General features: G+C 43.8%; 2 protein-coding genes across 6 annotated transcripts in view; both read right to left on the bottom strand.

Moving 5' to 3' along the window:
* Positions 1–467: 467 nt before the first annotated feature.
* cdc42ep2 (CDC42 effector protein (Rho GTPase binding) 2) lies at positions 468–8,331 on the bottom strand. 2 transcript variants are annotated; one of them, XR_001966105.2, is made up of 3 exons: positions 7,883–8,331; positions 1,611–2,805; positions 469–1,183 (listed from the first exon to the last, which is right to left on the bottom strand). XR_001966105.2 is itself a non-coding variant. In XM_018751585.1 (2 exons), exon 2 carries the CDS (start codon positions 2,396–2,398, stop codon positions 1,670–1,672), a length of 729 nt encoding a protein of 242 aa, XP_018607101.1. In that variant the 5' UTR covers positions 2,399–2,805; positions 7,883–8,331; the 3' UTR covers positions 468–1,669. The 2 variants fall into 2 exon arrangements, 1 of the variants encoding a protein (XP_018607101.1); XM_018751585.1 differs by having other exon boundaries at positions 468–2,805.
* Positions 8,332–12,921: 4,590 nt separating this feature from the next.
* The window catches only part of LOC108934380 (spectrin beta chain, non-erythrocytic 1-like), a 68,161-nt gene continuing 53,171 nt past the window's right edge, over positions 12,922–27,911 (bottom strand). For all 4 annotated transcript variants that reach the window (XM_018752099.2, XM_018752096.2, XM_018752097.2 and 1 more), the window contains 18 exons: positions 27,457–27,603; positions 26,824–27,087; positions 26,289–26,513; positions 26,104–26,193; positions 25,350–25,640; positions 24,310–24,440; positions 23,713–23,917; positions 22,992–23,366; positions 22,125–22,369; positions 21,516–21,654; positions 21,296–21,380; positions 20,746–20,942; positions 20,343–20,470; positions 20,070–20,145; positions 17,348–17,541; positions 16,935–17,108; positions 16,713–16,755; positions 12,922–16,139 (listed from right to left, as the gene is read on the bottom strand). In XM_018752099.2, the coding sequence (XP_018607615.1) occupies positions 15,927–16,139; positions 16,713–16,755; positions 16,935–17,108; positions 17,348–17,541; positions 20,070–20,145; positions 20,343–20,470; positions 20,746–20,942; positions 21,296–21,380; positions 21,516–21,654; positions 22,125–22,369; positions 22,992–23,366; positions 23,713–23,917; positions 24,310–24,440; positions 25,350–25,640; positions 26,104–26,193; positions 26,289–26,513; positions 26,824–27,087; positions 27,457–27,603 (3,222 nt within the window). In that variant the 3' untranslated portion in view covers positions 12,922–15,926. The remainder of the gene's footprint in view (positions 16,140–16,712; positions 16,756–16,934; positions 17,109–17,347; positions 17,542–20,069; positions 20,146–20,342; positions 20,471–20,745; positions 20,943–21,295; positions 21,381–21,515; positions 21,655–22,124; positions 22,370–22,991; positions 23,367–23,712; positions 23,918–24,309; positions 24,441–25,349; positions 25,641–26,103; positions 26,194–26,288; positions 26,514–26,823; positions 27,088–27,456; positions 27,604–27,911) is intronic.

Raw genomic sequence — 27,911 nt, 5'->3', positions numbered from 1 at the left:
CGCATCTAGTGTCACATTCGCACATCGCATTCGTAACTTTTACGCTGTGTCATTTCATTACAGAGGATTTAAATTACTTTAAGTCATTTACACCTTGTAACACTTTCAAAACTTCACTACAGATAGTGGACATTTGAGCTGTACTTCAATGGCTCTGCACATAACCCAAAACATTTTAAAACGGCAACTAAGGAGTATATATATTTACAGGAATTACTGTATACAGGATTGTTACAGTGCAGAATCTGCCAGTGAACGTTTCCAAGATGAGAAACACATATCACACTATACCACAGTATCTTCACTTCGTCAACTTTCCTTTCTCTTATTTCTTACTCAGTTCCAGATATAGATGAAAAATAAAAGCTTACTCTTCATCACAGAGGCTGTGGTTTAAAAGAGGCACATTTTATTACATAATTACCAAACTGTACAAAAAAAATCTCTCCTTTAATTTAGATCCATACATCCTTAATTACAAGAACAAACTAACATGGTAACAAACCATAAGACTTGGAGAACTTATGGTACAATATTAACAGGTTATTAATCTTTCATTGCATACTTACACAGATACTGACACCTATAGTGACAGTAAAACTATTTTTATTATTTATGCACTGTCGGTTTACAAAAAAGGGTACATTAAAAGAACTACAAACCCGCAATATTAACCTGTAATGTTCCGGTAAAAGTTGAAACAAGGAGATGGGTCCTTGTGAAAAATGTGGGTTCTCTCATTTTTTTGCTTTACATTTTATTGCCTGATGAAGACTTAAATGGATTACAAATTCAAGTAATATTACAGATTAAAAACCATCTAAGTGTCATATGGAGACCATAAGCTGTTCAGAGGCTCTGTGCAGTGACCAAGAAATGCAGAACTTAACCGATTCTGACACCTCTTCTGTCATCCAGTTCTTATGAATACCGAATGTTGATGCTTACTTTTAAAAAGTAAGACCAAAGAAAGGACCAAAAATGCCAACAATCCCAGGGTGCGGCGCTGGAGACCAGTTTCCGTTCGGGTATTCGGACAGAGGACCACTGATGTCATCCTCCCCAGATGCCATTAATGACGTGCAGTCGTCTTCCAGTGCCGTTTTAAAGGAATCCCAACAGAAAAGTCGGAAGTCTGAGACTGAGCTGTGCAGGCATGACATCCATTGTCCCAGTCAGAACGCTATTATTAGTACAAAACAGAATGTTAATAAAAAGTAGATAAGTGGCAGTAAAGTGGTTCCTCCACTACACTAAACAGCAGTGTTGTGTTTCACACAGGAGTCAATGGGCTTAACAGTTTTCAACTAGTCTAAGAGCCTAAAATCCCTAACCAGGGTAACCTGTTTTTACCGTTTTACACACACGACTCCATCACACCTCCGGGAGATTGTAAACTGCAGCAATTCAGCCAGTGACATGGAACAATCTCAAAGTATAACCTAAATGTGTTTGTTTAAAAATAAGTACTTATCCAGGTGAAAATGTTGGGTTACAGTTGAAAATAATAAGAAGGTTACAGTAATTTGTTGATCTTTATTCCAGGTGGCTCAGCTAGGCTTGCTTGTGGACACCGTTAGTAACCTTTTTAAAAAGAAAGGTCTTCGCACCTGAGTGGGAGAATGGAAAGGAGACGTGACTCACTGTCCTGCCCAAGGAAGTCCTGCACCTAGGTGAAAATCTCTTGCCGCCCCCCATGTAGACAAGTTCCGTTGACGTGGCCCACATCATGCTTGTCCATGATCTGCAGCACATCATCTAGGATGGAGGGTCCCAAGTCCAAGTGCAGGGAGAGCAGAGAGCCGGCATGAGAGAGATAGGACTGCTCCTGTTCCGTTTCCTCTGGATAGGCCTCCTGAAGTAAGGACCGGCCCTCGGGGGATCCCCCGGGGGATGGTGGAGAGATGGGCGAGGTTTTGCCAGATGACTGAAAGGGATGATCGGAGGTTGCTGGTGGAAAGCTCGATAGCCTCCTGTCATCCAGGTGAAGCCTGGGTGGTTTGGGAGGTGGCGCCTGGGACTGAGAAGGAGCAGAGCCAGAGCTGGGCAGCGCAAGGGCCTGCACATTACCCATGACTGGCAGGGAGAAGGCGTTCTTCAGCAGTGGAGAACTCTCTGAGGACAGTGTGTGTCCACAGATGCTGGCTGGACGGGCCAACAGACCTGGGTGTTGAGAGAGCCCCGGGTCCTGCTGTCCAGGGAGCAGATGGAACTTTCCTTGAAGAAAGGACAGGTCACCGAACACGTCGTCTTTTCCACCGCCGCTTCCAATGTGGATGGTGTGCCGGAAATCCCCCAGCGGTGGGCTAATCATATCTGAAGACAGGATGTCCCGCAACTTCTCCTTCTTTCCCCTGCGGCTGCCCCGCTTCAGGTAAATGGGTGCTTTGTTGGACATTTACGGATCTTCCCCGGGATTAAGGCAAATCTCTCGGATGAGTATCCCAGCGAAGAAGGAACAGATCACCTGTCGCAACTGTTCGGAATCAAGTCACTGCATTGACTGCTGAGCTGCAGTACAGTGACACAGAGACAATGAGGATGCTTGGAGGCCAGAGGAGAAGGAAAAGCAGGGCTTGTCCTTTCCAGTTTGTGTTATTAGTGCGGTGACTGATTGCTATCACATTTAGCCATAAAATGCAATAACATAGAATTCAGTATATATTCAGTTTTAAATATAACAATGTGACACTTCCAGGAAAGACCGTTTGAAATGGTCCATGATGACGTCTTCAGAAAAAAATCCAGCAATGAATGTTTTTCCACCGGGTCAGACCCCTCCGCTGCTTGAGCCTCAAGCGTTTGCTGAAACAAAGACACAGGATGAATTAGAATTAAGGTAATCACATTTTATAGTTTATGAGCTATTTATCCCATAGTTATGCAAGAAATGCCGGAACCTTTATGTTAAAATTCCTTCAAGAGATAGAGGAGTTCAGGCAACGAGTTCACGCTGAGTCACCACACTAGTCATCCATGACGCTGAAGAACACAAGCAAAGAGCGCGAATGACATGAGAGACACAGCCCATGACGTTGAGAAACACACACAAAGAGGGTGAGCGAAATGAGAGCTTCCACACAAGCCTCCATCTGGTGTCTCATTTCTCTTGTACTCATGCGATCAAATGTAAACCTCCTCTATTACATTTCACTTTATGTGCTTGAATTTTAATGCTCTGAAGCTTTTCTGGAAGAGCCATTGTGTGCCAGATGCCAATGTTTTTTTTTTTTTCTTCCTCAGTTCTGAAAACAAAGTACAACACAGTACAATGCGGTATGTGGCAGGGAGGAACACTTTTCACGCCCCTACCTTCCGGACTCGGCTGAACCTGGGAGAAGCTTGTTACCTGGTACGGCCAATAAAGCCCAATTAAACCGTCTCTTTCAAAGGACTTTGATCAGTCTGAGTGGAGAGAAGAGCGAGGAGTCTTGGCAGTTTTTGCAGGGTTTAGCATTGATTTGAGTTTTGAGAACATTTCCTCAGTTAGCCAAAGTTTCTTTGTTAAATCAGAGTGGAAGTACTGTTTCACTTTACCTATTTGACTAGAGTTCTGCTTTGGAATATGGCCCGGAAGTATGATAAATAGAGTTAGTCCACCCTCAGCTGCCTCGTGCCTGTCACACAGTACCAACAATATTCTCCTTGTTTTGGTAGAAAGTGGTTGTTTATGAAAGTAGCGATTGCTCTGTCTAATACCCAGGCCAACTCTGCTTGTAACCTAGAGCCACCATCCAGAAAATTTGTGTGATACTCACAGCCAGCCTCTCATTAGCCCCCAATCACTGTGATCTGTGTGACAAATGACAAATCAGTCAGCCCACCACAAAAAAGATTCTTCTCTCCATAGATCAAATCAAAAAAAAAAACTCCTATATGCAACAGCAATACACATTACAACTACATTTAATTATGAATGAAACCGAGGCCTATTTTGGGATTTTGTTTTAAATCAACAATGGATGACAGCTCTTTCCCTCCAGTGGTTGCTTAAAGAAAGAGATAACAAGCATATTAATAGTGAATAATGAGTAATATTGATGTCTGTGTACGTTTTATTAGAGGGGAGCGTGAACGGCTTGTTCACGCATGGAAAAACTGAAATTTTGCTGGGGCAAATGGGCTTAGGACCAATTTGCTGCTCATTAGGAATGCTCAGCTATTAAGCAAGGGCAAAAGAGGACTGAACAGGAAAGAGAGGAGGAGATGAAGACAACATTGGAGCTTTCAGTGACCTGGCTGACCATGTCCTGATGGCACACAGAGCTTATTATGCCCAAGGGATGGACCTGAACACAGCAGCGTTTCAATCTCTGAACCCTCCTTCAAAGGAGCGGCATACAAGACAGGTTAGGGAACTGGGCACCGCTCCAGTCCCTCCCACTGGCGGGTCCAGGGTTATAGTTTCCCAGAACGCATGGAGCCTGCAGACGCCTGTGTCTGACTCACAGGAAAAGCTTTCTTTGTGATAATATTTCCATGTTCCTGTTACACCTTTTCAATGGTGGCTGCTATGTATGCACGTGGCAAGACATAAGAAACCAAAACAAAGTACAATGCAATCCCACTGGTCTCAGAAAATGAAGACTTTTCAAAGCATATGCAGGCTGTATTTCTTTTTGGATGTGGTTTTTACCTAAACAACATGTGATGTGTTTAGGTGATTTAGTTGCAATTATGTCTTGGTAACAGTACCGCAGCTATGACTGTTTACTATCAAACCATGCCTGACATGGTCTAGGAAGATGTGTAGATGGTAGAAATAGCACTACAGCAGGACCACCTTGCCTCATGGCTGGTTGAAAGAATGCTGAGAAAAGTCTCCTCATGTGCCCTTTTGGGGATTCTCAGTGACAGTATTGCGCCTCTGGGCCCCTTTTGTTACATTCCATGTCACGGGCAAAAGCGCATATTTACTCTCAGTCGTGTTCAAACAGGAAAACTCATCAAGTGATTTCAAAACAGATTTTAATATCGTTTACAACATCAAGAATCGGAGAACAATAATCTACTACAGAATAACACACACAATCCTGAGAAACTGTAGGGCAAGATGATTTTTGTATTTTTACTATTTTGTTGAAGTATGTTCAGTGTTCTTCCCAAAATCAGGTTTGCTCATATACATGTCACTATAGTACTACGCAGCTGTACACTGTTTCATAATAATCTAAACAAAATAACTGAAATGCAGCATATGGTTATAATTAATAATGGAAGAGATGGAAAAATAGTACAGAAGCCCTACACAGTCTTGTAGCTGTGACATCAATGAACATTCCATTGGACTATGGGTGTTCGTCACCAAACGGCAAATAGCGTCCTACTAAAGTTACGGGTTTATAATTTGACGGCCACTGGTTTAGGAGCAAATAAGGATCCTGCTGTACTTACGTAGATGCTGGAATTACAAATATGCTGAACCCAAATGAGACGCCTCCCTGTACAACTGAGTGACAATGTATGCCATTCTGGATAAAATCATCAGCCAGTCAACAGTAACTTCCTGTTAATCTCTAAAATACACGAAACAGTCTTCCCCATGTTACGAAGGTAATGCCTTGCTGAAAATCCCTTCATAAGGCACAGAACAGTTATACATAAAAATGTCCCATCTGCAGATAAATCCCCACCTGCACCTCACTATGTTCCCATGCAATTCCTTCCACAGTCCACATAAATGTTTCAGGTGAGCTGGTGGCTCTAAAGTCCCCTGAGTGTGTATGTATGTTTGCATGTATGTATGTGAGTTACACTACTGTGCTCTTAAATGTGCGAATGATAACAGGGCATTTAGTATAGTGTATCTAACATTGTATGTTACATAATAATTGTAAGTTACTTTGGTAAAAAGTATGTGCTAAATGAGTACATGCAAATAAAAATGTAAATGTCTCGTACTGTTCAGAAGTCAGGAGGCTCGCAAAATCCAAAATCAGCTCACATACTAAACGCAAAGGAATGCCTCCTAAGAAAAAGTGGGGGTATTAAGTGAAACTCATAGTAAAGTCGAATTCTTGTAACACCAGTAGGCGTGTTGGGGGATGACTGCATTTGCCATACAGCTGCAGAACCTTTTTGTCCAGCGCACCATGGACTGATGTAAGATCACAAGCTCGTTACGACAACCACTATGACAAACTTACTATTGCGAAGTCGGAGGATGGGTTTGCCCATCCTTTTGATGTCAACCATCTGAGACATCAACATTCCTGAAACGTGGGAGTGTCAAGTGCCACCAACACTTACCACACACACGGTGTCACATTCCTCCAGAATGGTTTCTCCTAGCACAGAGTGCAACCTGCAGTCTTACAAAACCTGACTAAACAAAGCAAGCCGTTAAAGGCAAAACATGCTGAATTTGATTAATTCATTTTCAGTGGCATTATTTTGAATTAAAATATCAAATGGGAAGAAATAGTATCGCACCGACCATTTTAATATCCAGTAAAATATGTCACTGCGCTTGTAGAGTAGAAGTGCGTTATGGCCAGATATGTTCACAAATAATGAGAGCTGTATCTGTGAAACAACACACAAAAGGGAGTCATATAGCAGAGACCATTTCTACAGCAATCCATTATTGAAAGAAAGAAGTATAAAAAAATGCAATTGCAATACAACAACATAAATGAATGCTTTGCTTAGGCTAAATGTGAAACTTTATCTTTTGTGTTTGTGTGATACTATGTCATTAATTAAACAGACAATTTCTACTTAACACTTAAGCCAAGAACAGAAGTCTTCAGGCCTAAAGAAAAAAAAAAAAAAGACTATAGAAGTCCACAAAAATACAAGTTTAACAGGTAATAGATGATTTTTAAATAAAGGCAACCTATATCTGGCTAGCTTGGAATGTAAAATTATAACAACGAATTAGTTTTACTTTCTGTTTAATTAAAGTACGTTTCTGGGGAGAAGCTGCCAAGAAAAAGACGGTACTTTTCTGCACTTGACAGGAGTGTTCGCCTCTTACATAATGTAGAGGACGTGCAATATTCTCACAGCATTTTTTGCGCTGCTGAAATAGTGAATTCTTACAAAGAACACAGTGACTGTCAGGGGTCTACAGTAGAGCATTGTTTGCAGTGCACATGCTTTTGCCCTCAACTCGCTGATTTCTTCGAACAATGCTCGTACTGTAAGTATTCAAACTCCGCTGTCAAAAGCAGTTAAAGTGTAACACTGCCGTGTATAGTCGTGGCCCTCTCGCAATTCAAATGTGTCCGTGGGAACTCCCTACGAGAATAAAATATGAACATCTGCACAATGACACATAACACAATACACACATTTTGCGCGGCTATTTCAATTATGCACAGAATGAGCATGAGATGTACAGCACAATACGATATTAGCATAAATTATATTATTAATATTATTCTCCCCATTATCATACACATCATTGGAATCAGAACGAGCTTTATTGCCAAGTATGTTCACATAATATACAAGGAATTTGTCTTGGTGACAGAAACTTCCACAGCACAACATCACCAGTCAGTGAGGTATTTCGTACCTGTCCCTCCAAATGTTTAAAACCCTTTCATTTTCCTGCCACCCATCGACACAAACGGTTACACGACACCGAAAATACACTAGAGCAGTAATAATAAGGCCGGGGAGAAACAGCGTAAAACCACAGTAATTATAATACAGTCTGTATTACTGTAAATTGTATACACAGCGTGAAGCACTGTAATTCAAGTGGCAGTGCGGTGGGAAGCGGAATCGATCGTTAGACACACACACACACACACACACACACACAGTCACCCTTCACCTTGAAACCGCACTAAGACACACAGGTAAATCAGCGGAAATTAAGAAGTCTCCGCATCAGACGAAGGGCGAACGGAGGTGTAAAATGATCATGTACCTGGCGATGCGCGTGCTGTCCGCGGCCGCGTGCCTCCTTTCCCTCTCACTCAGTCTGTCCGCGTGCGGGAGTGGAGCGCGCGAACGCCTCAGGAGCGCAGTGGCGAAGAAGGTGCTGTCGTCGTTTCACAGAGACGTGAGCGAGGTCTCAGGTGTGTGTCTGTGTGTATTTGAGAGAGACAGAGAGAGAGCGCCACCCCCCCCCCTCTCGGCTCCGCTCTTCTCTTGACTTGAACGCGGCTCCCAACAACGCTGAACGAAGCGCCGCCTCCAGTCCTCGGCGCTCCGGCCACTTGCCGCAACACGGAGTAATTCGAGCTGCAGCGCGAGCGCGACTGCGTTCGCGGAGTCAGCGCACGTTACGGTGTAATTTGGGACTTAGCGCGCGCTTTGGTGTGCGACGCCGAGGAGCCGCAGCGACGGTGGGCTCAGCGCTGAGGCGGAACTCTTCCTTTCACAGACAGTCCGCGTTTCCCCGGGCGGGTGACTCAGCCCCGGGCTTGAGGAACAGATTCTGGAGAATTTTGATGATCCCTGTTGTCTGGCACCTCTGCCTCACACAGTTTGTCGCATCTATTTTGTAAACGGATGAGGGTTATATAATGGCATTACATAAAAAGAGAAGGTTTCTCTCTCTCTCTCTCTCACACACACACAGACACAATGTTCCTCATGTCCCCCCACCCTGCACATCAATTCAGTTCTGAATTCATACACATCATCACAGTCCTGTAAATGGACCGGAATAATATTATAATTGTATAATATATTGTGTGCACAAATATAAGATTTCTCGCCGTGTGTGTTGCTTACACGCTCGCAAACGAAAGCATGATTCAGACTCAAACTCATGTCATGGTTCCCGTGAGATGTTCTGCTCGCCCGAGTTCACTTCCTGCCCTTCCTCATAACAAGGCAAAAGGCTGCGGAGAACAGTGTCTGTTTGCCGGGTAAGTTCACGGTGATGCACTTCAGAGCCTTAGTGGACACCTCTGGCTGTTGTCCATCCTGTCCTCATGTTACACATCAGCTCCTGAAGTTACATCATACATTGGTCTGAACATCTGGAGCCATTGCACCAAAGAGAAGAGTAATGATGAGACTCTACTCTTTAATTCCAAAGAGTAAGAACAGTGTACTTTGGGTTGCACGGTGGCACACCAAGTACTGAAGGCATGGATTCGATCCCCACTCAGTCCGTGTGGGTTTCCGCTGGGTGCTCTGGTTTCCTCTCCTAATCCAAAGACATGCTGTTCAGGTCTATTGGTGACTCCGAAAAAAAGCACCCATTGTGCGTGTGATTGACAGAGCATGAGTGTGTTTCTCTGGTATATGGATGAGGTGAATAAGGGTCAGGGCTGTTATTACTACATAGAGTTCTCTGGAAGTCGCTTTGGAGAAAAGTGTCTGCTAAATGAGTAAATGTACATTGCAATCACATGTTTGCGAACTACAATATAATCATCATAGTCACAGGAATATTAAAATTCCTGTGAATGTTTTGGGTCAAATAGTTTTGACACTTGTCTTTTTTACTAGCTCTATCTCTTCATGAACAGAAAAACTGGCACAGTTCTAGGTTATGGAAGCAAAGCTACATGCTTTAAATGTGCGCCTAATTTATGTAAAATTCAAGAGATGAGACTGGAAAATATATAACCATAAATTCAATGCCCCCTATTAAAAATGACTCAATATCAGTTGAATTGCATCACTTTCCTGTTAAACCTTAAATGTATTTCTCTCTCTCTCTCTCTCTCTCTCTCTCTCTCTAATAAATTAATGCTTCACACAGGATAAGGTCCACAAATTTGTGCCGCTCAAGGTCTACAAATTTAGTGAAGAAATAAATCACTACAAAACAAACAGAAAAGGCATAAAATAAGCAAACTTAAGTTATCTATGGTTTGATATGATACAAATCTAAAAAAAAATGTATTTAAATTTAGTGCTAGCTATTTATAGAGGAGGTGTGGTGGTGCAGTGGGTTTGGCCTGTGCCTGTGCTCTGGTGGGTCTGGGGTTCAAGTCCTGCTAGGGGTGCCCTGTGATGGACTGGTATCCTGTACTAGATGTGTCCCCTCCCTCTCCAGCCCTGTACCCCATGTTACTGGGTTGAGCTCCTGCGACCCTGCTTAGGACAAGTGGCTTTAGTCAACATGTGTGTATTTATATAGGTTGGATATGGAAAGTAGTAAATTAAAATAAAAAGTGCACTACCTGACATTTTAGCAGTGCGGTTTGAATCCATGGTGTGTTATGTGGGACCTTGACCATCTTTTCATTATGCTGGCATTCAAAGATGCTGGATTCTAATTTTTTAAAAATACATTTTTTCTATTATGTCTACATCATAAACAATTTTCCAAAGCATGCATCACTGGAAATTTGATATGAATAATATCATAAATTCAGTGTAAATCTTTTTTGACATAGTGCTGGTTAACAAAAAAGAAAATATACTAGAAAGCACAAATATATACCATATTTACATTTACTTTCATTCATTTAGCAGATGCTTTTCTCCAAAGCGATGTACATCTCATAGAAAATACAATGTGTTCATTACATCAGAAGAAAAAGACTTGGTTGCAGAAGTGTGAGTCTAAAGTACAGTTAATTTGTTTCATTCCACCATATGAACCAATGTACATAACACAGGCAGCTGCATAAAGGCTTATCCAAATAATCAACAATTATCTTATCTAATTACCTAATCCATATATGAAATATGTCTGTAAGAATGTCACAAGGCCCCTGAGATCACTTTCCCGGATATGACTTATGAACTAGAGCTGTGCCTGTAGTTCAGACACACCTCCTTTGACGGTCACTGCAGCATGAGACAAAAAGGACAGCATCTTAACAATTATGTGTTGGCCTTTTGGGATTAAGTCTAACAGCTTTGTTTTATATCAGCATTGAAAAGTTGACACTACTCTGCATGGAGAAGCATGCCATCCCAGAGTTATATGCAGCTTCTCATACTCTGTAAAGGAAGAACTGGGGTAAAGGGCTTGTGAGAACCCCCACGTTGCCGGGGCCACAATGTCCCACATTGATGCCAGATTTTTGTTTTCCTGATTGTGCTTTCCTTCCTGGCTCTAAATAAACTGCAGATGTTATGGTGGTTTGAAGACCTCAGACCTGTTGCTGCTCAACATATGACGCAGAATGGAGGAAGAGGTGGTTCGCCAGCGCAGACACCAAGGTAAACACTGGCACCCGAAAACAAAGACATGAGGACTCTCAGAACAAAAAAAAGCCTTCCAACAGACGCCCCAGTGCTGATGGTACTCCCGTCATCTTATAAAGACTGCTCCACACTGCTGTGGGCTACAGAACATGGAAATGTTAAAACCAGCTTGTGTTTTTGACTGACTATATGTGCTTGGGATCTGTGGGGGCAGACAACTCTCAGTCCAGGGGTGCTCCCAATGGGGGGGGATCCCTGAAGCACCAAAGTCACTCATGAGCAGATCATGTGGACACCATATGACCACCTAAGGCTGTTCTCTCAAGCCAATGGTCCACTGGGAGATATGAGGAAGGCCTAAAGAGCCACTCAAGCACTCTAGGAGGAAGTCCTCCATATGTGACTTAGATTATAGCGCATGCAAAACAACAGATCCAGCTGGTGACACCAGGTGGTCCATCAGTGTGCCTGTCCTCGTAGACTGGCTCCCACTAACAGCAGGAGTCGGATGTTATCGTGCAGTCATGGCTAAGAAGGTTGTCTTTCAACAAAGACTAGGGGGGAACGACAGTGCATCACCTACTTTTAAAGTTATTTATGAGCAACGGCTGCATATTTTGTGCCCTCTACAACGGGTAAAATGAAAGGTGCAGAAGGTAGCGTAGCGGTTATAGACATGGGCCTGAACACAATACCCTTGAGCATTGTATTTAAGGTGAACTTCTCTTGTAATCAGCTGTACAGATGTAAAACCTTACGCTTCTTTAAAGAAAAGCGAAGCATCGAAAAAGTAAGTTTTTGAACCACAGTCTTTTTCCACCGTCTAAATCTGAAAATCTGTATTCCCGTCATATCAGTCGGCTCTTTGATGTTTAATAGAAGATGACTCTTCAATTTGTCGTTATCTCACAGCTCTAACAAACTATTTTCCAGTTGCTATGACTAATAGTTTACAGTTTATGGATCTGGCACATCCGTTGGATCGAAGGCCTGAGAGCAGCATGCGAATAGACTTGCAGGTGTTAAGTTGACATCTTCTCACCTTATTCCCGCATTTCTAATTGAAAGACGTGTGTCCTACCATCAGTGGTGACTCAGAGCTAAATCACAAGATGCCTGACACACACACTGCCATTCAGACTAATCACACAGAAGTTAGTTCTTGTGTTCAAACTTTGGATAGGAAAGGAAGAAATACTAGCAGTGTTTTTATTCCTTTCCTAAAAGTTTTGAAACGATTTCCTCCAGCAGAACCAGTGAAGACACTACCAACACTTCTAACAGAGGTCACAGATGTTCAGACTGAAGTCTCACTATGACGCGGCTACGAGCACTTGCCTCTACGCATAAATATTCAGGGGTCCCGATAAGACACATATATTCACCGTAACATGAAGAAGAACTCAGCTACTGTTGTGTTGTTTTGTTTTAAACCATATTTTATTTCATTTTTTGTATTTGATATAGATACACAAGTCAACAGTTTATTTTTTTTTTAAATCTGTAATGAAAATGCCCCACAGCACACTGACATCATGTGGAAAGGTCTGGCATTACAGACACATACCTGAAAATGAACAGCAGTTAACAGTTGTAGTAAGTAGCAGTAGTAACAGTAGTAGTAATAACAGTAGCAATAGTAAGTATTATAACAACCAATAGCAGTAGTGGTACTGAAAATTTTAAATTAATCCATGAGTCACAAAAATGGAAATGACAGTAGGTAAAAAAAAATGACATGATGGAGGAAGTTTACAGGCCCATTCAATACAGCAAAACTAAATCATTGGATGAGAAAATAATCCTCTGTGAGATGAATCCCCTGAACAGAAAGTTACATTGTTCTTTATATAATTTTTGGTATCCTATTTGAGTATTGTTAGCATCACTGGGATTAAATAACCCTTGAAAAGTTTGTGTTTCTTCCAATAATAGTGAATGAATAAAGCAAAAATAAAATCTATCCACTTCTGTATTTGCAGTTACATTGTTCCCAAAAATGTACTGTCATATATGTAAAACTTCCCAAAACCTTGCCTTAATCACCTAGTCTTATCTACTTTAGTCATTTTTATAAGATCATAACGAAAAAGTTGTTGTGGAGCATAAAGATGTTACTCAGTCTACATTCAAACGTTGCCTGGTGTGCAACAGACCCTCAGTTCACACCGAGTGTTCATGTGTACAACAATGAGGTGCTCTTCAAAATATACTTTTTCCTCTTTGACGTATGAATAATGCAGTTTACTTTACAACACCTTTAGGTCCTAGGTATGTATGTCAGGACATGTGCTCTTAGCTTTTTCACTGCTCCAGAGTTTGACACACATCATCCAAGTGATGTTTTTCCCTTTTTTGTCTATACTGTACTCCATGTATTCTAACACCATAGGTGTATTTTTACACCACAGGTAAATTACACACCTCACGCTGTTCAGCTCCTACAAGTTTAATTAGCAACTTTTGCAGTTTGTTGGCCAAAAGGGCATTCTAGTACAGGCCTGTCAGAAAGGAGCCTGTGTGTTTGTTTCGATGCTGTATGCAGGCGGCTTAACGATATGCAAGTGATTACTTGACAAAATCTGTATTGAAGCCGGAAACGTGCCCTATGCAGGGAGTGATTTCTTGCATGAGCAGCTTTAGGACTGGTCTGGTGCCACATTTCACTGCCCACTGCTGTCTGGTCACTCGTAAGGGCAGCTGTGTACGAGCGAGTGTGTGAACAGCCAGTTATACAGTAGTCTAGATGGTTGTAGTCACAGCATCATCGTTCATGGGCAGCAAGAGACCACCACTCTGTGTTACTGCTCCAGTAACTTGGGGGTTAAGCTGACTGTGGGCCTGTATCTACCTCTCATACCGTGATCATCTCCAGTTCAATCGGAATATCCATCATCAGCCTTGTGGCCGAAGCCTGGACACACAGTACAGCTTCAGTGTATCGCAGTAAAGATTTAACACGTGTTGTTGTGTTTAAGCTTCATGGCAAACTCTAACACACAGCTAGAGATGCTATGCTGAAATAAGATGATGATTAGGGCAAGGATAATATGTGTGAGATCAAGCCTACTGTCACCAGTTTTGGAGGGTTTCCTATTCAAAGGCCACAACCAAAACTAATTCCTGTTGCCCTGAAAGAAACTCATCCTTCAGAAATTCCCCACACAGCTTCCCTTTCATTTCACTCCTCCCAACTACAAACGATGCCAGAACCTGTTCTCTTATAGGACTTTGGTAACAGTCTTCCAACTTGTATACCCATACGCTGCTGATGTAAAATAAGTGTGCATATATTTTGCCAATGAAACAGATGTGCTTTTTGAACATATTTTTACTTCCAACATTTCCCTGTTCCTATGAAGTATAGGAAGAAGAAAACAAGCTTAATTGCTCCAAAGGCTGAATAAACAAGTAAAAACTAAACCAGCAGAGGTAACTGTATGTGGAACCTGCTGGCAGCAACAAAATCTATTTGTTTAAATATCTGATGCTTCATTTTGAAATGTTTTAACTCTCATCCAGTGCACAGCTTTTCACATTTTACACACATTCATGTCTAGCACGCATCCCAGCAATTGCAACCCCAACTGATCACCCTTGCGTCTCTCTAACACCTTTCTGATTTGATCTTCTATTGTTCAAAATCACTTATTAGATGGACCCTTTATACCAATAAACAACATATGTCTTTGTGAGAAAGGAAAAACGATACAGAAGTCAGAAAATAACCAAGCAAGGCAGTGTTAAAATAAGATCATTGCAGTGTCAACTACAAGTTCAAACCAAAGTCTTCAGCAACTTAACCCTCACTTTTTATAAAATTTTTTTTCTCTTTATGGAGCTGGATGGCACTGACCTAAGACCCAGGAAACATAAAGGAAAAGTGCAAAAACAGAACCACCACAACTCAACCCTATTTAGCTACAATGTTCCAAAAGAACCTCTACAAAATAATTCCCCCAAAAGAACAAAACAGTTAAATTGCAGAAAAAAATAACAATAAAAACAACTCTTTAAATAGTTAAACTGACATAATTATTTAAAACGATTTTAAAACCCTAACTGCCATAATGTACTGTATGTTTTAAACACATTAAAAGCTGGTACTTTAGGAAAAACAAACAGTGACCAACATGGTCCTGCAAAATCACATCAGTTAATTTTTTCATTGCATTGGGTCTCAAGTTACCTATACTTACATAATCCTTAATAAGCTTTTTTTTGTCAAAAACTGCAACAGCAAAAAGATAAATAACAAATAGTAATAATAGTAATAATGATGAGAATAACATTACTAATGCTGTTAATATGAACAATACCCAAAGAAATGAATTCAGTGCGTTCCTTCAAGCAGTCTAACAAGGAGAAAAGAAAGAGGTGTCTGAGACGCCCACAGGAGGCTCTCTGCTTCTAGCCGTCTCGAAGCCTGCTTGCTTGAAGGCCGAACCAGTCTAAAGATGAGGAAACAAAGGGGAGGAACCTAATAAAATGGATTCTATGATGTTTCTGTCTCTGGTGGTTCTAGGCCTTGCCTCTGCTACCTGCCCAACTCAGACACCCCCGCCCCCGCCCTCCCAGGGCCTTCTAATTATTGTCTTCTATTGTCGGTCCCAAATGAGCTCTCTGCAGAAACTCAGGGATGGAATCCTGCTCCCGCAAACCCCTCCACTTGAGAATGACACAGGAGCTACCATTACAGGTTAGACAAAGGTGAACATAGAGAGCTCTGTTAGAGCCACGCAAGTGACACGTCGACTGGCCTGTAAGGGGCCCGAGGCCAATTTGTCCATGTATCAGAGCGTTGTCCTTTCTGGATGTTCTCGTCGGGCTTCTCCACCGGGGGGGCAACCCTATTTCTTCTTGCCAAAAAAGCTAAACCTCTTCTCACGGTCCTTCTCTTTGCCCTCTTTGTTTCGCATGACGACAACATTGCCCTCTGCTGAGCTAGGAGAAATGGGTGGCATGGTCATGGCTCGGCTCAAGCCCCGCTGGCCCCCGGGTGAACCTCCCACACTCGGGGGGATCGAGGAAATGATGGAGCGTATCCAGGAGCTCATCTCAGCCTGGTGAGAAATGGGTGAAGCAGATCAGGTGACTACAGAGGCTCTGATCACGTGGCAAAACACCACGTAATGCACCCAACAGCCGCTGTTACTTAACTGCTTACCCTAAACATTAGTGTAAACAATATATAAACGTACTCATTTATGCAGCAAGGAGCAATCCAAGTTAAATACTATATCAAAGTTTACTACAACAGGGCTTCTCCTGAGACCTGCGCTGGTGTGTCCTAAAACACCATGCTGTTGCCCTCTCTGAATGGTCATCATATAGCATAACGGTGCAGAACCAGCAGTCTTTAAAAAGTTGGGACAATCAGTCCCAGGAAGGGATGGAATTCTGGAAGCTAAAGTCTCACAGCCTATTCTCAAGTCCTTTTACTGTGAGGTGTGCATCGCTTCCTACGAAAGTATCTGCTAAATGAATAAAAGTAAATCTAAACGTACATCAGAAGTGTTTCATCAAAAAATTCCTGGCTCTTTGCATGAGTAAAGCATATAAATAGCCAGCTGTTGATGGCTGAGTTGGATAAAAGCAGCTGCATAATGAAAATGAAGTATAAAAAGTATAGTAACCTCATCTTTTGCTTGAAAGAGGTATTCCTTCCCATCACCTAACCTGTACCGAGAAGGGCAAGAAATACGGTGTCAGTCAGACAGAGAACAACTTGAATACCCTCCAGTTACCCCACCTCCTCATGTGGCTTTTTTGTCTCCTTTATCCCCTCCTTGTTCTTCCTTCCCACCCTTCCTTCCTTCCTTCCCTCCTTCCTTTCTTTCTCCCCATCTCTCACTCACCGGAGCTTAAAGACATGCTTCCTCTTCTTGTAATCATGGGCCACCTCACAGAAGGCCTCACTCAGACTAACAGGCACCTCTCCATGGTATGGGATACCATTGGTGGCACCCTTGTTGTCCTTGTAAAAGCCCAAGCTTCCCTTTCTCAGCACGCAGTAAACATTTTGCCAGGATCTGTGAGTGGACACCGCATAGAGTGTTGGTCAAAACTCCTGCTCTTCCTTCACTCTTTTCTCTAGTCCAACTGGTTTTCCCTATTAATTTTCAGTTTAGCTCATAAAAAGGTATGAAATCACTGGTTTCACCCTGAAAGGAACAACTTCATCAATGAATTCCTTAAGCGAGCATCTCATTTATAAATGGATAAGACTGCATGCAGTGTGATGCAGTGTCCCCCCTACAGGGGCCTCTACCTGCTGGCTGCCTTCTTGTTGTGAGACTCCATCTCCTGCTTGCGACACAGCATTCCCTCCATGGTCTCTACAGGTGTAGGCTCAGCTACACCCTTACTGGGCAGTGTGGCAAAGGGGGCAGAAGGATCTATGCGGGAGGAAGTGGCCAGTCCACTGTCTCGGCCTGGCCCGTTCACTGTCTCAGTTTGAGAACCCTGCAGAACAAAACAGAACCAGTGAAGGTCAAGAGGTCAAATAAAGGAGAGTCAAACCTCATCTTGCATTTTTTAAAAACACATTTAAAAACAGTATGTCACTGACAGTCATGGCATCATATCAGGCTGATACCTACAGAAGCAGTATCTACGCAGGGAAAGCTATTTTCTCTTGACACTTTAAATACATCTTTAAGACACATCTGACACAACACTGAATTTACTTTAATAAACTTCAGCTGCCAGTCCAAATTACTATTATACTATATTATAGTATACTATATGTTCCGTTCCCATGCTCAGAATCACAAATACAGATTATCTGGTATACCTTTGTTGTTTACAATACCTTCATAACACTTCAGAAACAATGAATCAAATGAGTCCTACACTACAGAGTGCTTCATCTAATGTACATCATCACCAGGTTCCCAGCTCACTATCAAATTACCAGATGTTTCAGAGAAACAGATAATGTATATTGCTCAAAACTAAAATCTGATTCCTTTAACAAACGGGAATGAAGTCTTGTTCATGATCTGTAATTTTTTTCAACAGGCTGATAACAAGAAATATACAAACACACAAAATTTCAACAGAAATTCACAGACACAAGGTATGAAAAGATTGGACGTGTTGAAAGACACATGGAAGGAAAAGCAGACGATGTGATGGATTTTGTGTTCCACAAACACAATTACATAAGACACATCCAAAAAACATACAGAGTTCAAAAAAACAGGGGTTCAGGAGGAGGAAACCTGGGGCAAGATAGTGTTTCTTATGTCTGTGTGATGCTATAGAAATGTTGTGAGAGCACAACATTCACCTGTTACCTGGAAGTTCAGAAAGCTTGACCCTGGAAACACCGTCAAACCTCATTTTGTAAGTCCGTTTTAGAGTGAAATCTTTTCAGTGAGAAATTTCTCCAACCTTATAGAAGCATGTCCACTACTACATCCGAAAACATCAGGGATACCCTTTTATGTCTCTAAGAAACAGAACCAAGAAACACACACACACACACACACACAGTTTCTGAACCGCTTGTCCCATACAGGGTCACGGGGAACCGGAGCCTACCCGGCAACACAGGGCGTAAGGCCGGAGGGGAAGGGGACACACCCAGGACGGGACGCCAGTCCGTCACAAGGCACCCCAAGCGGGACTCGAACCCCAGACCCACCGGAGAGCAGGACTGTGGTCCAACCCACTGCGCCACCGCACCCCCTAACCAAGAAACAATGACTGAAAATTTCCAGTGAAAAGGTTTTCCCCTAAATGTAGTCATGTCCAGTTGTGATTGCGACGTGTCTGAAAGGTACGCCTTGAAAGGTAAGTGTGGACTCCTGCCAAACCGATGGCTTTTCTCATCCATCCGCCGACACATCACCATCCAGGAGAGCCAGCACTTAACTGGGAGAGAAAGAGGCAATTCATCGTGGGCCACCAGACACCTGCAGGTACCTGACACATGTACAGCGTAGTCGGTACACGATCAGGTTCCATCAATACTCCTCAGTCTGAACCTGTCTCAGAAGTTTGCCTTTATCAGTCTATGTGCGACCCACTCCCAAACTACCTAGCAATTTAAATTCAAAGCACTAAGCATGAATTTAAAAGCAGGACTGGAGAGCTGCAGAAGAGCCCATGTCATTCAGCTCGACTGAGCCTGGGACACAGGATCAAGGGTGAGGTGCAGCAGTAAAAGGTGCACAGCAGGGTCTCGTGGGCCAGGCGGCAGCACCGTAACAGGTCAGGGGGATTCGGGCACAGGAAGCGGGCGCAGGGTGAGGTGGAGTTGGGGAGCAATGAGAGGACTAGGCTCTGGCTCCATACTCACACGATCCGGAGACTTTGGTTTAGGGTCAGGTTTAGGGTCAGGCTTCTTGGCCACTGACACCGATACTGACTGCAGACAAAAATGCAACAGGGAGATATAGCATAAAGTGCATGTGCATGCATGTATGTGTGTGTGTCTGAGACCCCTCGTTGAGGTATTCTCCTGATGACATAAGGGAACACACTGTCACACACTTACACAGCAGACTTACTGACAGCACACTTGCATTCAGACACACTGTCAGACACTTACAAATCAGGTGCGACATTGAACAACAGGCAAAACAGGAAGAAACACCATATAGTGCTTTTGCCGAGGGGAAAATTTGGTCATTCGGTTGATGCTGAGCGCTGATCATTTATAGCCAATGACAGAGATATACTGCAACAAAGAGATCTGTACAGTCATAAGTTCCATGAACTGAAAAACTGTTTTCCTATCATTTCTGCTCACGTGGCGATAAAGAAAACACAAAAAACTAGGACAAGGACAGAAAACGTAGGATAAGATGAGACCGCTTGGTTATGAACATCATGAGTACAGGCCTCCTGTTATCTAGTGAGGAACTGGCCTCCCATCCATCATTTGCCTCCTTTGTCAATGTCTCAGAAAAACCCTGGTATTACTGTGACTACACATCTGGGTCAATCTGCCCTTTCCACAATTAAGTGCTCAGACTGCTCACCTGAGAAGTTTCTAGATCGCTGTGGATGCCGTTAACGGACACCGACTGGTTCAGGGTTGTCTGGTCCAGGCTAGTCCTGTGGTGGGGTGGTGTAAAGAAGATCTTTATGTATGTATGTCAATGAAAGGTCACCAAAACACCATCTTCTTTAGCCATACTGATGTTCTACAACAGATCTGGGCTTTTGCTGTCTCATGAGGTATCAATTAGAATTAAGCTGATTTCAACATCTGAGGTTAAAGGGCTCTAGAGAGAAAAATAATCAGATCTCACCTGGCAGCAGAGTCGTGCATCTGACTCTCTGCATCAGATGGTGCCACCTCTTCAGCGGGGGGTGGTGTCGGGGGCCGACGTGCTCTTTCTTCCTCCTCCCTCCTCCTCTTGAGTTCCTGCTCCTCCAGCTGAGGGTAACAGTGGCATGGTTAGAAAATACCTGGCAATTTATTGAGCTAGATGAGGGTGCAAGGGGCATCTTCAGGGTGATAATGTCAATTATTAAAATCTGGTCTACATATTATTTAGCTGAAGGGCGTGCGAATTGTATGTATGACAGAGGGACCAGTTTTTGGGTTTTGAAAACACAGCCAGTGTTTTCCAGTCAAAAGTCCCCTACCTTCACCATTATGCTTTCTGGTGACTTCAATACCATACAGCAATAAACTGGCCAGCCTCTCACCGTGGTCAGCTTCTCCAACTGGATGAAACGCTCCTCCCAGCCTGCTGCCAGCTTCTCAAAGGCTTCGTGCCGCTTGATGAGGCTCTCTACCTCGTCCACATTGGAGCCCAGCTCTGCTGCCCGCACTAGTGGCTCCTGGCCTGCCAGCCAGGACTCAGCGACAGAGGCATCACGTCCAAACTGTAGCACTTCCAGCACTGTGCCAGGGAAGACAGGAGGGTACACGCTCAGCGGCAACAGAGAAAAACTAGGGCGGGGAGAAAAACCCCAGGCAGACAACATATTTCCCAACAGTCCAAGCTGTCACTTTTAGCAGTGCACTAGTTCAGCTTTTAATCACATCAGCAAATGCGGTTTTCAGATTTTTGATTCCATCCAGACAACGCTCTGCTATATTAAACAAAGTTCAGTCAGTTGATTGGCATGGCTTGGACATGCACAGAACAGACAGGGAGACAGAAGAAACACCATCCTGATATAGAGGCAGATACTGCTGTAGTAACAGATGTGCACTCACAGTGGACCTACCCCTACAGAATCTCATACTCACCGATTTGGAGATGGTCCATCTTATCATGCCACTTCTTGTTGATCTCATCCCTCTTTGCCTGCAGCTGGTCCAGCTTTTCCTGGATCTGCCATTCAGCACATAGGACAGAAGGACTGTTTCACTACCCAATACAAACAAAACATACTGGTCTGTAGCTTCTGCGGGCATCCCAGCGGTCTTGCACTGCAACGGTAGTGGGGATGGGGTGGGGTCCGAGTACCTCATCAGCAGCGTAGTGCCCTTTGCTGATTAGTGTAGCACCCATCTCCTTACAGACTGTGAAACTGACAGCCCTGGCTTCGATCTCTGACTTTATGTCTTGGTGGTTGGCAATGACAAGTCCTGCTGAGGACACATCCCTGAAACAGGAGCCAACAGACAGAGAGAAAAAGAGAGAGAGCTTGACAACTAATGGCTCATAAAACACACTGGCAGATCCTGAGTGATTATCTGTACACACTGTAAAAAAATATTGAGCAAGGAAGCACCATGACAAGATATACTGTCTCCCAGTGACGTGAAGCTAAATGCCGATGGCTTTAGAGGAGAAGGTATGATCTACCTGTGAGCTATGAGAAGGCAAGAACTAACTCTGCTTTATCATAAAGCATGAAAATATGAACTGAGAGATTCACATGTTCCAAATAACTCATGAGCTTCTGTAAAAAGCAGAACAGTAATAAATGTCCTAAATCTCCTCTGGGCCAACGAGAACAAGAATTATGTAGCTGCTTGCAGCAGTCTGAAAGCCACCACACCAGTTATTCACATGTATTTTTGTTCTGTACTTCTCATCTTTGATAAACGGGGTGTGTGTAGCACTGCTCACCGAGGACTGTCGTGGGCATCGATCTGCAGGTTGACCCCGTCCATCCACAGCATGAGATCGCGCACCATGTTGAAGAAGCGGAACTTCTCCACAGTGTCCAGCAGGAGGAGGCGACGAGCCTGGCAGGCAGCGAGCAGCGCTTCCCAGGCCTCTGACACGGCACGCTCATGCCGGTGGATGTCATCAGCCTTTTCACCAGCATAAGCTTTCTGCAGCCGCGCTGCATCATCCTGCACCTGACACACCTGAGGAGGTTTAAAAGGACGACACAGTTGAACACTTCACTTTCTCATTCTCCTGACAGCTTCTTCTGCTCTTTCCATCCAGCTTTTTGCTGATATCATTCATTAAAGCTGTTTGAATAACATATCTGGTTCCATTTACCTGATACTTTTCTCCAAGCACCTTACCATTATTTACTCCTTTAAACAGCTGGGTAATTTTACTTGAACAATTTAAAGTAACTACCTTGCTCACAGGTATTACAGCTGGAGGTGGGATTCAAACCTGCCATCTTTGGGTCTAGAGACACTAGTTCTAGCCATTATGCTACCAGCTGTTTCTGTGCATGTTCAGCTCTCAGCTCCATTACAAAATCAGCATTGATAAATTTGGTGTTGTACAGTTTATATGAGCCCCGCCTCTTGAAAATGAACTCTCCTCAAAGCTGATCTAACATTCTCACTGCTCATTTTACTGTGCAGGTGTTAAGCGTTTGTGGACAGTGCATTGTAGCTCTACACATTTTTAACATGTCACCAAGTGTCTCACTTCTCAAATTCACTTCGAATAAGGACTCTTAGGAATGATACCAGAGAGGGGGTGTATTTTACTGAGGCAAAGGCAAGGGGTTGATGAGCTGCTCACCTGCCCGCTGAGTGCCTGGATGTCATGCTCGTAGGCCGTATGCTGTCGGTGCAGGTGCTGCACGGTGTTGAGGTCACGGCCTAGGTCAGAGGGCAGCGCCTGGTGCTTCTCGCGCACACGACCTAGCGCCTCACGTGCATCCTGGTGGAAGCGGTGCAGCTCGTAGGAGGCGGCCAGCATCTGTGTCCGTGTATCAATCAGCTCCAGGAGGTCGGCCCACGCCTCGTTTAAGCCATCCTTCCACTCGGCTACGCTGGCATTCTCTGGGTGTCCGGACTCAATCAGGTCGTCAGCTAGGGCGTTCACGCCATCCACGCGCTCCTGCCCGATTGTGCTGGTGTCCCGTGCAAACTCGCGGAATTTGTCCCGTAACATCTGATTAGATGCAAGAAGACATACTCTACATACCTCCTGGGCTTAAAGACATTTCTACATCTCCAGCACATTCTCTTGTGCTTATTTTTAGAAAGTCTCTAATGCAGTATAAATTTTGTTTAAAGAAGTGAAAATAAAGTGAAATGAAGGTCTCACTGTGGAATGCAAAGGCAACGGTGCATAAAAGATGAGAAAACGGCAATTACGAAAGCAGTGGACAGAGATGACAGCGACCAATACAGCAATCAGTCACGCTCAGAGCATGAAATTGGACCTGCCACAGAGATGGGCTGGGCTCGGCAAGAGAATGAGAGGGAGAACCGAGAGTAGGGGTGGAGGGCAATACCGTGACGTGCTCGTAGTCTTGGCCCAGCTCATGGGAGCCGGCGACCACCTCCCTCTCGGCAATCCACTGCTCTAGGTCGTCCACTTCCCGCTTGAGCTGGGTGAGGCGCAAGCGTTCTTGCAGACGGCCTCGCCTCTCCTCTGCCAAGTCTTTAAGTCCAGCATACAGCTTGTCCACCTGGGCTTGCCGCAACGTGATCCGCTCGCTATAGGAAGAGTGGGAAAGAGCTGAAACACTCAGAGCCACGGCATGGGGCAGGAGACTCAAAGTACAGCCCCCTTAGCCCACCCCAAGACAATGTGATGTAATGAAGATCAGCTGCTAGTATTTTGAGGGACAATCAAAACACATGTTTAGAGAAGCTGTTCTAAAGAGCCTTAAGAGACCTGAGCAAAATCAAGAGAGCTGATAGAGAGTAGTGTAGCTTCCACACTCTGACTACTGTATCATGGGTTTTTCAGCCATTTCTCTTCTTGCTTTGGTTTTACACCTTGGACACTGAGTTGTTTTGGTTGTTGTTCTCAACAAAAATCTGATTTTGTTGGACACCGTGCTTCGGCCCTGCTCATGTGAACCCCCACATGACGGATATCCCACCTCTCAGGGTGCTCCGCGGTCACCATGAGCCGGCTGCTGTTGGCCAGCTGGTGGATGGTCTGGGCATAGTCCTCCAGAGCTTGCTCCAGGATCTGATGCTTCTTTACCATAGCCAAGGCACTCTGCTCATCCTACAGAGGGACAGGGATGAAGCCAGGGACGTAGTTAGAATACATCACATGATGTTCTTCCTGAAGGACATAGCAAGAAGCTGAAAAGCCATAGGTTCAGGTCTCACAAAGGAAACTGCTGTTATACCAGTGAGGCCAGAGCTGCACTTTTTCAGTAAATTGTATATACTGGATGTTGGACATCTGGAATCTTCCAAACAAGTAAATTATTCCTGGTTTGAAGCAGGCATACAGTGGAACATGTATGTTACAATTGTTGCCTCTCTCTATAATGCTGAGAGGTTGCAGTAGAAAAAGTCTCAGCCTCCACTGCAAAGATCTCGATTAGTCAGCCTCCACCTTAAAGTACATGGCTCTGGGCATAGAAAAAAAGCGCATATTAAGTAGAATTGAACTGCTGTAACACACGACTTTATTTATTACATTCTTCTGGTTATAAATGAACATAATTTTGCATATTTAATATTATTATTGACATTTATGTCCTTGGGAAACTTACTGCAAACTCCTTCCAATCATCTGTGTAAAAAAATCTTTTCTCTACACATATCTAAATTGGTCTGCAGCCCCAGTCTCTTGTGGCTTTGTTTTCTTACAGTGTTGAACATCTAGTCCTTGTTGTTGACCTTGCAATATTTTTGTCTGTCAGGAATTTATGTTCAACTCCTTTGTTCAGGGTGCTTCACTGTTTGAGTGCAGGAAAGTAGTAGGGTTACCCAAACTTCCTTTCACCTGAATTATTTAAAAGTGCACTTGAGAAAGTTTACATTTGTGATCATTTCATCACCTGTGCTCAAGGGTAAAACAGCTGGGCATTCAGACAGTAACTCCTGTCTTCTAGCTCGACATCCTCATCCAACACACTGCTCGTGTCCCCAGTACTACGAGAAGACAACCACATGGTCTTGCCTTGGCTTTCTCCTCCGACATCATGTGCAGCTCCTGCTCGCCCATCCAGGCCTCTGCCTCAGCCGCATCAGTGTAGAACTGCTGTGCTCGGTGGGCTTCCACCAGCCGGACGCGCCTCTCCTCTGTCTCTGCAATCAGGCGTGCCCACAATTCGCGTAGTTCTGCCAGGCGCTCCTCCTGCCGGGACGGGTGCTCACTGTCCACCTGCTCCTGGCCTCGGCTCATAGAATGCCCATGGGCCTGGATGTCATCGATCCGGGGTTGGTGGCCCTGGATCTCCTTCTGAAGCGTCTGGAAGAGGAAACATTAAAGGAAAAAATAACGAATGTTGTGTCCTGTCTTGCAAATTTATTTATCTGTAACTTTATCCAGAAAATATTCTCAGGGTTGAGAATTTTAACTTACATTTACTCATTTAGCTGAGGCTTTTCTCCAAAGTGACTTACAATGTAAAGCAACTTACAGTTATTTACTCATTTACACAGCTGGGTAATTTTACTGGAGCAATTCAGGGTAAGTACTTTGCTCAAGGGTACTACAAGTAGAAGTGAGACTTAAACCTGCAACCTTTGGGTCCAAAGGCAGCAGCTCTAACTGCTACCAGCTGTCGTCGACTTGTAAGTCAAGAGTAACTTTTGTGAATATCAGCCCTTAAATCCAAGGTCTACTGGATTAATAACCTCTAGATGAAAATATGCAAGAACACCTGCTTCTTTCCCACCATCTTTATCTCCTCCAGTTCCCCAACCCATACCTGATTTTTTTTGATGAGCAGCAACACACTAGGCAGATCCTTGCCGTGGTCTGTAGAGGTTGCCAGTGGCATTCTCTCCTTCACCCAGAGCTGAAAACAAAAGGAAGAAAGTAAGAGCAGAGTGAAGATCAAAGCTATTTTGGTGAGTGCTAGGTTCCCTGCTTGCTGTCACAGTCGATGCTCACAATCTCATCCTCCAGGTCACGGTTGAACTGATGAGCTTCCTTGGAGGCCAGCAGCTGCTGCCGCCGCTTCTTCAAAGGGTCCTGGAGCTGGGCGAAGCTTTCGGCAACATGTCTCTGCTGGCCGTCTACCTCAGCCAGGCCGGCGTCCTCCTGGGTGAGGGCCTGTGCTTGTGACTGCAACAACTGCACCTCCTTCTCACGCACCTCCATCTGGTGTTCCAGCATCTGGGTTGAAAAAAACGAATTCACAGCTAGGACTTGGACAGTGACAACCCCTGTAATGTGTTCACCCTGAAGCTAAAAAGCATTTTATAAAATCATGGAAAACAACACAGTTTAAATTATCCCGGCTGAGTTATTGTGCAAACTTGAAGCATCGCTCTGGATAAAACAAGAGTGAAGCAGTAGTGGATTTATTGCTACAGCAGTCATTCAACGTGTCTTGTTACGTGTCCAAAACGTGTTGCAGTCACTGCTTAGTGACATCACATCTACCTCTTTTCCAGATACGGTTCTTGTGTATTCCACAACCTACCTGGTGCTTCTTGAGCAGTATGTTGACACTGGTCAGGTCCTTGCCATAGTCATCGCTCTGCAACTGTGCGGATAGGTTCTTCAGCCAAGACTCAAGGGCCGAACAGCTCTGGGTGAAGAGTTCTGCCCTGTTGGCATCAAAGAGGCACTGTGCCTTGGTACGGGTGGTGGCCTCCAGCTCCTCCCATTGCCTTTGCAGGCCTACAAGCGTCTGCTTCACCACAGACTCCAACTCTGGCTTCTCCCTCACCAAAGCCTGGCCCTCCTGACGTTGGTTGGAGCAATCGGGATCAGTGATGAGGGGAAAGAGGTTAAAAAAAGTGATTCAGTTCTCTTTTCCCTGATTATTATGGCCCATCATGATCTGTTATGATGCATCTATAATTTGTTCAAAACAAGACAAATGTTAAATGAAGTTAATGAGGTATACATCTTGAATATAATGAATTTCATTTGTGGTTAGCCAACAGTTTTAAATTCTTACATATTAAGAAGAGACATATTAACTGAAACTATACATGCTTTTGCACTGTTTTTACAAAAAATGGGAAAGTCTCGGTTAGTACATCTATGAATGTACGTCGCTTTGGAGAAAAACATCTGTTAAATGAATAAATGTAAATGTTTTCCACACCTTGTCAATCTTATCCAACCAGTCCTTGTTGGAGGCCAGCTCAGCCATAAAGGCCTGGTGTTTCTGCCACTTGCTGTGGAGGTTCCTGGCCTCATCATAAGACATGTCCTGGGCTGTAAGCATCTTCTCATTGATCCAGAGAGTGAGCTATTGAGAACAAGAGAGAGGGGGGCAACGAGAATAGGTCTTATGTTGCATAGTAGCAGAACAATTAAAATAAAAGTAGAGAAATTTATTGGAAGCACATAGCAATGACAAGCAAGTTCTCTAATTCTAAGTCTCCTTATTTACATTTACATGCCACTGAACAATATTGAGCTTACAGTAAATTGCCCTTCTGGTGTCAAAATAACTTTTGTCGCACTTTTAGTTAAAGTGACATTACGCTATCAGACATTTAGTTAAATTGTGAATGCATATGTCCACTAACAACACTCAATGACCCAGTGTCGGAG

Source organism: Scleropages formosus, chromosome 4 (genome assembly GCF_900964775.1).
Source record: "Scleropages formosus chromosome 4, fSclFor1.1, whole genome shotgun sequence".
In the NCBI taxonomy this organism is placed as follows: domain Eukaryota; kingdom Metazoa; phylum Chordata; class Actinopteri; order Osteoglossiformes; family Osteoglossidae; genus Scleropages; species Scleropages formosus.
Note: the sequence above shows the minus strand (reverse complement) of the source record. Positions and strands in the feature narration are given on the sequence as shown.